General features: G+C 42.3%; 1 protein-coding gene across 1 annotated transcript; it reads left to right on the plus strand.

Moving 5' to 3' along the window:
• The first annotated feature begins 424 nt into the window (after nt 1-424).
• LOC117809359 (macrophage mannose receptor 1-like) lies at nt 425-2,362 on the plus strand. The gene is made up of 5 exons (XM_034678917.1): nt 425-664; nt 819-1,038; nt 1,252-1,587; nt 1,707-1,801; nt 2,143-2,362. The coding sequence occupies exons 1-5, from the start codon at nt 464-466 to the stop codon at nt 2,275-2,277; spliced, it is 987 nt and encodes a 328-aa protein (XP_034534808.1). The 5' UTR covers nt 425-463; the 3' UTR covers nt 2,278-2,362.
• Nucleotides 2,363-12,291: the final 9,929 nt, after the last annotated feature.

Raw genomic sequence — 12,291 nt, forward strand, 5'->3', positions numbered from 1 at the left:
ATAACTTTTTATATCCATCAATCAGAGAGAGGAGAGATTTATAGTTTTATCTAGACGGAGCGTATCTTCAGTTGAATAGAAAAGAACTTTGTGTGGAGTTGAAAGAGAGCTAGAAACTCTCAGAACCTGGTTTGATGTTAACAAATTGTCTCTTCATATTAAAAACTGAAGGTATGGTTTTTGGGGCGTCAAAGAGAAACTACGTTAAGAAATCTGTAATGTTACCACTGAAAGAGTTTCTGAAAGTCCATTCCTTTGAGTGGTGATTGATCCTAAGTTAACATGGAAACAAAATACTGACTAGTGTTGTAGTCCAGTCACCAAACCTTGAGTCCCAGCTGAGTCTCTAGTCCTCAGTGTTTGAGTCCAAACTCTTGACTGTCCTGAGCTGTAGAAATCAATGCACTACAATAACACATCTGAATACACTGAAACCCAATAATACCAGTCTCATCTTATCAGCATGTCTGTCACTACAGGAGCGTGCGCTGCCTCTTCACAAGTTAAACGTCAGTACCATTTTTACTATGACGCCAAGACCTGGACCGAAGCCTTACAGTTCTGCAGAGAGAAGCACACAGACCTGGCCACCATCCACAGCATGGAGGGAGTGAACACTCTGATGAGCAAGGCAGATTCAAACAAGATGGCCTCCTCTGGAAACGTGAGCTCACCTTTATTGTGTCTTTATTTTTGATTGTTTCAAAAAAGGCAGCTTTGAAGCTTTAAACATATCCACCTAATATCAGAGACCCTGCAGAGGGCTCTATGAGCAGTCTGCTTTCTTAATGATATGTATTGTACCATGTGATGTCCAGAGAGCCTGGATTGGGCTGTATGATGACGTGGACAGCTGGAGATGGTCTCTGTCAGACCCAAGTTTCTACGACCCTGGAGAGACCGAGTTCAGACGATGGTGGCCTGGAGAACCCGACAATAGGGACAGTAAAGAGCACTGCACAAGGATCGATCATGATGGATGGTGGAAAGATGTAAAATGTATAAACATGTATCAGGCAATCTGCAGTACGGTCACAGGTGAGCACATGAACTACTGCAGGTACATGTCAGTTTCATTCCCATGTCTTTCTGCTTGTCTTTGGTAACATAGATGTCATGTCACCCTGCATGGGTGATGCGTTCCCTTCACTGGGAAACATTGTGTCACGTTACGTTGTGTTACTTTACGTAATGTAACTCAACAGAAACTACGGCCTTGTATTTTGATTCCTCACTGTGATCTCATTTCAGGTCCTAATGTCTCATTTGTCCCCACCCCCACCTCCATGACATGGACTGAGGCCCAGAGCTACTGCAGAGAACACCACACAGACCTGGCCAGTGTGAGGAACGAGGCAGAGAACCAGAAGATACAGGAGCTGATTGCTCCTGGACATTTTTACTGGATCGGCCTCTCCAGAGAGTCCTGGAAGTGGTCTGATGGGGGTCACCCCTCCTTTAGGTACTGGGTATCAGGTAAACCTAATGGTGGAGCTGAGTCATGTGGGGTAATGGCGTTCGATCACGGTGGAAAATGGGACAACTATCCCTGTGACAGCACGAAAGCATTCGTCTGCTACACTACAGGTGAGTGGTATCTGTTGTGTTAAAGCTGACTTTGATTATATCGTCTTACAGTGGGGTTTCCACTGAGAACTTAAAACATGCAACAGAGGAAAATAAGACTGTTTGTCTGTTTCTCACAGGGATATCAAAGCAAGTGTTCAGACTGAGTGTGCAGAAGAAGGACCCCTCTCTGGACCTCAACGATCCTGCTGTGACGGACGACATCTTAGAGCAGGTGAATCATGTTCGACCTCTCTGCCTTAATGCAAAAACAACCAAATGACTCTGAAGGGCAAATTTAAATAAGATAATGAAAGGCTTTACTGTTCCTTTGGAGGTACATTCAGCAGCACACAACACATCTCAACAGGTAGAGAAGAGATTCAGACTTATTTATGAACATGAATGCATCAAAATAAAAACATTAACTTCTTGCTGTTCAAGAGCTGAATATCATATTTAAATTAATGTTGGATTGTTGTAATGAGTCTGGGTCTCCACAGAGGTCCTCCTCTCATGTCCCAACTGTCCACATTGACCCAGTTATTAACACAAACCTAACCTGTGGTGTCTCAGATCAAACAGAAGCTGAAGGACGGGGGTCTGGATGAAAACATCAAACTGAGCTGGAGGAAGCAGCCGGGTGGAAACGTCTTCCAGAAGCTGAAGACCGAGGAGGAGGACGACCTTGAATGTCGTCAAGAGGACTAAATGTTGTTCTGTCTTTAACATCCTGGTGTTACGGGTTGAGTTAGAGCAGGGGTGTCCAAAGTACGGCCCGGGGGACGATCGCGGCCCAAGGTCCATTTAATTATGGCCCCAAGCTTCCATCTTAAAATGTGTTATTTATAGCAAAGAAATGAATCACCTTCTGAATCATCTGAACATTTGTAGTTTCTTTCAAGCTCACACACAAAACTAAAGTCAATCCAGAAAGGTCTCAAAAAGCTTCACATGGACTACTTGTCTAAAGTCAAAGCTCTGGGAATTCTTTAAGACGGCAATAAAGAAGAAACACAAGAACTCTTAAAGCTGACAGGTTTTCATATTAATGTTTTATCATGATGTGAAAATGTTCTTGATGAACACTAAAAGTTCAGAAGACACAAGAGGACACAAGACAAGATCTAAATTATGAAATTGTGCAGAAAAAGCAAAATTTGGTGAATAAAAATTCTTCAGAATGCAGGAAAATAATTATTCAGTTCTTAATATGTTGTCTGCTGGTCAGAACAGTCTTAAAAACATCATTAAAAAGAAATGTGATGAAATCCAGATCATGATCCTGACAGGAAAATAATGAGACAATATTTTTCCCACATTGACCCTAATGACAAACATTCTCCTCCAGGAGAAGATAAAGTTTGCTCATGTATACTTGGATTGTGGAGAACTGAGGACTTCCTAGTTACTGATTTATTGAGAACAAAAGTAAAATAATTGTTATTAAATATTTCATAAAGAACTTTTAGGATTCCTAAGTCTCAGTAGGAGGCCCTGAGGTATTCTGACAACATCAAATGTGGCCCTCTTTGAAAAAAGTTTGGACACCCCTGAGTTAGAGCTTCAATAAGTGAAGTTAGTACAGTTTGTTGTTATTTAAAGGTGACATATCCTGCAACATGGACTCTTTAATGGTCCTCTCCCTGAAATCTGTGTCCCTGTCTACAAACCCCCTGAAAAGTCAAAGAGTCCATTCTGCCCCTGTTCTGATTTCTCCACCTTTCTGTAAATGTGTGCTGAAACCAGCCGTTTCAGTTTTCAGTGTTTTTCATACGTCACAACGCCATCCGGTCTGTAACAGGAAGTCAGAGCTCGGAGCTTGTTCAGCCCATAGACTGTATAAAATACAACTCAACCCCTCCTCCGTTTTTCATTCCCTGCACACATGTGTGCTAACAAGGAGCTTAGGAGGGAGGCATGCTAGTTGTAGGCTGTCTTAATAAACACAAAGGTCGCTTTGACTCCCCACGTCTGCAGATCTGAAGATCTAGTGGAGGATTTTTAGTTTTCATGGAAAAGTGCTAGCGCTAGTTAGCATAGCCACATAGCTACATGTTGGTAGCTGTGTACCAAGACACACGTCGACATGCTGACAAATAAAACAACAAGAAACACTAAATCTGTGACCAATGGTTCAGAAAGGTCCTGCTGCAGGCACCTCTCCGTCAGGATCAGATTCTGGATCAGATTCAGAGGGTTGAAGTAACGCGGGTCTGTGAGCAGCCGTGTATATTCAGACAACATGGAAACATTAGATCAACGTGCCGGAGAGCCGAGGAGGCCACACCCACTTCCTGAGGGGGCGTGGTCAGAGAGAAAACAGACCGTTCTGAGCAGGGCTGAAGAAGAGGGTTTACAGGCAGACCAGAATCTGATTTCAAAGAGTTTTTATGAGCATAAACTTTAAAGACATGTTTTAGGGACCTCTTAGACCAATATATGTTGATGAAGAAGAGCAGAATATGTCACCTTTAATCTCTTTAGTCAGTTTCTAATCTAATGTAATAAACTGTGTTGAGTTATCTCTTGGCTTGTAGGACGAAGTAACAGGAGTCTGACTTTTCCTTACATTTAGAGATAGTTGAGATGAAGTGTGTGTGTGTGTGTGTGTGTGTGTGTGTAGTCTCTGTGGCTGATTCACAGTGTCTTCATGTTGTTGTAAAATGCACAAGATATAAATAAAGTCCTTTAAAGTAATTCTGTTCTAAATCAATGTTTCACAGGTCCTTAGAATAAAAGTACAGTACTTAATAAAAGGAATATATTAAACTTTATAATGACAGATAATAGTGAATGAAGGGATTTGATAAGTTTAACTTCTTCCTACTCCTTTTCATGTGGAGTGAAATGTTTCAGTGCTGGCTAATGGAACTGATTGATTTTGTTTATTTTGTATTTAACTATTTCTTCTTTTCTACTTGTATGTTATTTTTCTATTTTACTTTTACATGTTGGAAATAAAGACATCAAATCAAAAATAAAAAGCTCAGTTTCTTTAGTCCTTGAATCTTGGGAGTTGTAAGACATTATTTTAAACACAAGGTGGCGGCAGCATCTTTCAGACCCAAAGAGGAGAGGAACGTTCAGTGTCAGGGAGCGGCTGAAGGGATGAAGGTGAGAGGAAAATGATCACAAATATTTCACCTTACAAGTCTTTAGTCTGTTCATACACTCTGTCACACACTCACACACACTCTGTCACACACTCTGTCACACACTCTGTCACACACTCACACACTTCAGTGTCTTCATGAAGGACTCTGGACCACAGCTGCACCAGGCCAAACTTTAATCAAACCAAACCAGAGCACTGATTCTGAATACCTGAAGGTATGGTTCATCATTTGTTCATCATGCAGCACACGACAGAAATAAGAGATATGTTTACCCGTGGATCTAAGACTAAAATAAAGAGAGGTGTTAAAAAACTCAACTTACATAATCTGTCTTTAACACCTCAGACTTCGAATCACCGTCACAGCTACAGCATGTTAAATATTAGTTCTTATTCTGCTCTAATTTATCAGCTTTTAAAACCACTCTAACGTGGTCTCTTAAGACTTTTAAGATTGGATTTTAATTTTGACCGATGTACAGATGGACATTCTCTGATCACATCCAGCTCCCCAGAGGATACACACTTCATTTAAAAGACCCGATGACCTTTCCTCTGCAGCCCCCTTCAGGGCACCATCACATGACTCAGGTTAAACTCAGGATGACAGAGAGCCAGGATGAGGTCAGGGTATTGATCAGTTAGTTCAGGTCCCTCCTGACTCTTAAAGGAGCTCTGCAGAGTTCAGGAGAGTCCGCGTGAAACCAGAGAACCAGTCTTCTCCTTTGAAGAAAGTGTTGATGCAGCTTCCACGATCAGAGCGAGCTGTGACCGTGGAAGCTGTGACCGTGGAAGCTGTGACCGTGGAAGCTGTGACCGTGGAAGCTGTGACCGTGGAAGCTGTGACCGTGGTTTCATGAAGGCAGGTGAAGTCTGTGGTAAAGACTGATCGGTCAGTTACAGCACTCTAAGGTCTGCAGCCATGAAGAACACACCTCGCTGTAGATCTGCCTCTGATCATGGACTCGGGGGGATTGAGGTTATGGATGCACTGCATTACAATCAGCCGCCTCCCTGTGCAAAGCAATCTGGGATACCTGGCGGTGTGGCGCCTCTTTTGAACGTCTTTCCCCGGCTCATGATCATGCATTTAAAGAAAATGGTGGAATACTTTGGTAGATAAACATAATGAGGTTTGTTTGTAATGAGTACAAATGGCTGCCAATGCATAAAGCATGATCTTCTCAGGGATGATTTTTTAGAATGAAATGCTGAGACAGTTTTGCTTGCAGCATCATTAGATCATTTTACAAACAACAAGCAATGCATGACTTATTTTTATCTCATTAAATCTTGAAATCAGTTTCATTTCTCAGGTTAAGTCTCAGCTTAGTCTCCCTTTAGTTCCAAAGGAGATCTGGTCAGAGTCTGAAATGGTTCTCAGGTATTTCTCAGGTGTTGTGACTCCTTTGAGTTCAGGTGGAGAAATCAGGGAGCTCTCTCAGTCTAACCTCATCCATTAGTTTTAGTCAGACTCAGTTTCTGTGTCTCAAGCTGAGATGCTCAGATGGAGCAAAGAAAGAGCCTGAGCTCATCTTTCCATCAACATTTATAGAGCCCTGCAAAATTAACATTTATATGGAATCATCAACAAAGTTACAATCCTCATTAAAACATGTGAACCACTTCAGGATCAGGACTTTAGATGTGAACTGATCTCTTCTTTGACTTCACAGTCTGGTCCTTCATTTACAAGTCTGTGTGGAACAAAACCACTTCACAAAGATTTAGTGGATTTGAGAGAAACTGCAACAGATAGAGATTTCATCCCAGGTCTGACCGACCCTTTATGTAAAATATGGGCCTCTAAAGGGCCGACCGGATTTAGACAGAGTATTATGATTAAAGGGGCGGATTCTTTTGGGCGCTGGTGGCCTAGCGGTCTAAGCGCCCCACATACAGGGGCTAAAGTCCTCGTGACAGGGGTCGCCGGTTTGATTCCCGGCCGGTCGACCATTTCCTGCATGTCTTCCCCCGCTCTCTACTCCCCACATGTCCTGTCTCTCCTCAGCTGTCCTGATAAATAAAGGCAAAAAATATATTTAAAAAAAAAGGAGAACTTTATCCATTAATGAGACCTCTCATTGAAGTCTCAAATACGACTCATGTCATGGTCTCAACTATTTCTCCTGGTGAATTTTAGGAGAAACTAATGAGAAACTAATGAGAAACTAATGAGAACAATTTGAAACTTGAATGAGGCTGAAGTGAGAATGTCAATTTTGTCTCCAGAGACTTAGAAGAGAAAGCCTGGAGCAGGGAAATGTTCCTCTGGGTTGTCAAGTCAGAGTCACCTGACCAAGGCTGAGATTTGAGTTTTTGCAGTGCACATATGCACATATGCACACATGCACACATGCACACATGCACACATGCACACTTGCACACTTGCACACATGCACACATGCACACATGCACAAACATCTCTTATGTAGAGATGCACAGAAATGAAAGCATAACAGCCAAGCTTCAACTTACGGTCGTGAAGCCAATGCAGAAGTGCTAAAAAATGCAGTTCCTCAAGTGTCCACTAGAGGCTGGCTCCAGAAGGACAGGAAACCACATACACACCCGTTCAAAGAGATGATCTTTACAGCAGAAATAAACATGTTTACATCCTGGTTCAAAAGATGATTTCAGTCTGAAGGTACGGGTGAGTTTTTCCATAACGTGGAAGTTTAGAAGATATTAAGATTACGAGTTTTCCATACTGAGAGGCACAGCTGACTTGACTGACAGGCGGGAACACTATAGCTGTTAGTGAGGAGGTTAAAGGCCCCGCCTCTTCACCTCACACTAGCTTGACAGAAGTTAGGTTGAGTTTAGCATTTCCAATATGGCTGCCACCGTCGATTGGCTTCAAAACAGCTCTCAGGAACAGACGGGTGACGTCACGGATACTACGTCCATATTTATACAGTCTATGGTTCATCCTGAAACACTCAGACGGCGTCTCTCCTCAGGTTTGTTGATCACCCTCTCATTAACCTGGGGTTAAACCGTCAGAAGCTTTCTGTCCTGCTCGATCATTAACCGTCTGATCTCCTTAAAGGTGAGCAGTCGGAGCGCTCAGCGCCGCTTGTTGCTGTCTCTATCACAAATTACACCTTCCTTCTTCAAAACAGAAGAACCAGGCTCTGTGTGAGGGAGCTTCAGGAAGCCTGTTCAGTGTGATCATGTCTCTCCTCCTCTCCCCTCTCTGTGACCCCTCTTTAATTTCCACAGGAGATAGATCCACAGATACCAGGAGGACTATTAACAGGATTTACTCTTCCAGCTTTAAAGCTCATTGAGTCGCTCTCTGGATCACATTATGGGCTGAAAGAGCCTTTTTGTTTTTTTCTCCTGATCTGAATGGAGCCGCGTCACCTCTCTGAAAACATCCAGCATCTTTAAGAGAGCGGGCTTTTTTAGGTTGAGCTCCTTTGTGTTCAAAAATCCACAAAAGATCTGAGTCTGGATGAACAGAGAGGACAATCTGTGTCTCCACAAGAATTTATTTAGGCACACTCAACTGGAAGAAGAACGTGTAAAAATTCAGATAAAACCCAGAAACATAGAAAAAAAGAAGAAGACATTACTGGACATTAAATCATTGAAAAATCATTTAATGTCCCGTGAAGTAATGTTGATTTTTTTTTCTACTTAAAAGTGCTTTTATACAAATAAATTATAAATTATAAAAAAATGTTCAGACAAAATTTGAAGGCTGTGAAAAAAGACAAAAAACGTCCGGAAGTGGAAAAATAAAAAGTATGAAGTAGAACAGTGAACACGGTTACATGATGTTTTTAATTCAGGATTAAAGCATTCAGGATTAAAGTATTCAGGATTAAAGTATTCAGGATTAAAGTATTCAGGATTAAAGTATTCAGGATTAAAGCATTCAGGATTAAAGTATTCAGGATTAAAGCATTCAGGATTAAAGTATTCAGGATTAAAGTATTCAGGATTAAAGTATTCAGGATTTAAGTATTCAGGATTAAAGTATTCAGGATTAAAGTATTCAGGATTAAAGCATTCAGGATTAAAGTATTCAGGATTAAAGCATTCAGGATTAAAGCATTCAGGATTAAAGCATTCAGGATTAAAGTATTCTCCTTTGTGGGGCGCTGGTGGTCTAGCGGTCTAAGCGCCCCACGTACAGAGGCTACAGTCCTCGTCGCAGGGGTTGCCGGTTCGATTCCCGGCCGGTCTACCATTTCCTGCTTGTCAAAGCAATATATGAAATAAAGGCCAAAAATATATCTTAAAAAAATAAAATAAAAAAAAAGTATTCTCCTTCGTGTTTCCATGGAAATAGTAATTCTGAATTGAGGTTTTCATGAGAACCCTTTTAATGGTCTTTATTCCTCTTAGGGTCTGGGGGTTGGGAAGGGTTCTGATTGGACGGGGGCGGGCGTGACGTATTTAAAACAGACTCCACTTCCTGCTTCTGTTATTTTGGGTTACAACATGGAAGACCACACAATAAGAACAACTTTCACTTTGATTCTGATTCTAGTTTAGAATAAGCAGCTGGACACAAACATCCTGCTTCACTTTGATCAGCTGAGGAGGAGAAGAGAGAGAGAGGACCGGAGGAGGGAGGAGGAAGACCGGACGGTTAGTGACACGGCTGCTCTACCTCAGCCCACTGACACATCCCTCTCACAGGGCCAGACAGCAGAGGATGAAAGTGAAGCAAGGAGTAATAAATAAATAGTCTCTGCTCGAGTCCAACGCTTGCTTTTGGTGGCCATCTTGGAATATGTGCGTCATGGCGACAGGACAAGGGAACGAGCATGCTCAGAACGAGCGGAGTTAATTTAAAGAGGAATGAACGTGTACATGATGGAGGAATTATTCAACTCAGATTTAAAATCAGAATAAAGCAGACACTTACTTCAGATTGAAGTTTCATTCAGAATGATCATTTTCATTCTGAATTATTAACAAGGTCATTTTAATCTTTTTAAAGAGGATTTAATTTTGATTCTGAATTAAAGAGGAATTAAAAGTCTCATGGAAACGTAGACACTATTAATAATTATTATTATTTCATTGTTTCTTTCATAATTTCATAATTTCATTCTTATTTTTGTTTAAAACTACTTTTATTTTATATATTTGATTAAAAAGATGATTGATTGACAGCTCTGTCGACCAATGAGGATCCTGCAGCGCTGTGTGCTCCAGATTCTCAGAGTGGAGGAGGAACGGTGAGAGGAAACCTAACATCACTACCACAAGAGTCATTGAACGCACCATCATGGTGAGAGTCTGCTTCAAACCCACACAAGGATCTGTGACGCTATGAACTGGACCCACCTGAGGACTGGACCCACCTGGGGACTGGACCCACCTGAGGACTGGACCCACTTGAGGACTGGACCCACCTGAGGGTTTAATGTGTGTTGGTTTGAGGAAGAAGTGTCTCTACCAGCCTCTTCATGCCTCGGCTCCACGTCACAGTAAGTCATAGAGGTGTTGTTTTGCCTTCACACCTCACATGGAGCATGGAGCTGCTGTGTCCACTTAATAAACAGTCAACAGTCATGAAGTCCTGCATGAACTACCTGTTACAAAGTCCCCTCTAACGCTCTGCAGGACTCTACAATACCCTGATAAATATTACAGATGTGTTATCGAAATGATCTTTCAGTTTTATTTGTCTGTACATGTCCTGGCTTCCCTGAGAGCTCTCTATTGGAAAATAAACAGATGAATTGAAATGATGGGAGGTGAAGGTCTGTGAGTCATAATGCTGAACTGTTATCTGTTTGATTGAAACAGTGGAGGATGAAGGCTGAGGATGATGGAGGGAGAATTGTCTCCTCTAATAAAAATACAAAGAAGAAGATGAACTGAGGCGATATGAAGGAGACAGAAGCTGCTTTCATCTGTTTCCCTCCATCAGGCTCCTTCTGCAGCTAAATACATTCTCTTCATTTGAAAGAGGGGGAGCCTGAAGCGATGACATCACCAGGAGGCTTATATTGGATCTCTATGCAAACCTTGGGTTATGTTCGAATGTGCCTCATCTGTTAATATTCATAAACCAGAAACAAACTCAAAACTCAAAACTCTCTGTCACAGCGAACAGACTCCTGAAAACAAGAAAGGTCACAACACTGGACCAACAAGAATCCCCCTGAGGAAGTCACTGTGTCAGTTTTTAAACTAACATCAAAGCAGTGTGTGGATGCAGAATGTTATTAAGGTGTCTGCAGGAATAACTCGGGTGGAGATGAATTCACACATGCAGCTAACCCTGATGTGTGTTTTTCTTTCAGATTAAGAGCCTCTGTAGATCCAGTGGAGAAGCTGAACATGGTGCCTTTAGAGGGACCTTTGGATGCTTCACATGGTGGTTGTATAATTTGGGAGTAGATTTACTGAAGATAACCTGCTGAGACAAATCTCTCTGATCAGAAACACGACCGCTCTGTTTCTGCTGCTCCAACCAGCTCTAAATCCTCTCCTCGTCAATACTGCTCTTCACTTCATCTCTCTGTAATTGCTTGTCAAAACCCACATACTCAACTGTGTGTGTGTGTGTGTGTGTGTGTGTGTGTGTGTGTGTGTGTGTGTGTGTGTGTTTGTGTATGTGTGTGTGTGTGTGTGATTTAAAAGAGGACGCTACAGCAGCTGCAGAATTGTCACGTTGAACCTCCTGCTGTGTCTCTGTATGTTTGTGTGAGTGCTGTATGTAGTCCATGTGTGCATTTGATGATGATGTACTGTGTGTGTGTGTGTGTGTGTGTGTGTGTGTGTGTGTGTGTGTGTGTGTGTGTGTGTGTGTGTGTGTGTGTGTGTGTGTGTGAATTCTAACCTCAGGTGTGTGTAGTGACCTGTTCACAGTCGAAGCTCTCAGACTGTCAGCGTGTGAAGATTACAGCCTGTGCATGTGCCGGCCATTAATGTGTCCCCCGACGATAACACACACACACTCAAGCTCTCTCACACACACACACACACACACGCTCACACGCTCACACACACTCTCACACACACTCTGATATCTCCCTGGACTACCACTATCACTCTCACTCTCTCTATCTTCTTTTCCAGCACACACCCTCTAATTTGTCCCCCTCTCTCTCTCTCTCTCTCTGGTTCCTCTGGACTCTCTGAGCGTCGTCTGAAAGCAGAAAATGGATTTGAAAAGGCCAGGGATGAAAAGAATAAATAAAGAGGAGCGACATGAAAACGCCTGATGTCTGAGTGTGTCTGTGTTGATAAGGGAACCTGTGTCTGTAATCACTGCGACACTGCAGTATTAGATAGAGACATAATATCACACATGCGGACGGGGTCGCCTTTTCAAGTAATTCCACTAAAGTTAATAAAATATGTTCCAGGCACTCATCACGGTGTGAATGCATGCACCAGTAGAAAAGGAGCTCTTCAGTTTGCCGTCAGTCTTTGTTTTGGGACTATTTTCAGACGCACCTCGCAGACTGGTGTTCTTCCGCTGCATGAGCAGTTTTTGCAGTGCTTGTTGTGGGTTCACAGTTGAACCTAATCTAACTGCGGTACGTCTGCAACCCGATCTCTTCAACCTTTTTGCTTCCATCAAAAACAAACCTCAGACATTCGGCTTAAAGAAGTCCCTTTCACTCTAC

This window comes from Notolabrus celidotus, unplaced genomic scaffold, assembly GCF_009762535.1.
Source record: "Notolabrus celidotus isolate fNotCel1 unplaced genomic scaffold, fNotCel1.pri scaffold_257_arrow_ctg1, whole genome shotgun sequence".
Classification (NCBI taxonomy): Eukaryota; Metazoa; Chordata; class Actinopteri; order Labriformes; family Labridae; genus Notolabrus; species Notolabrus celidotus.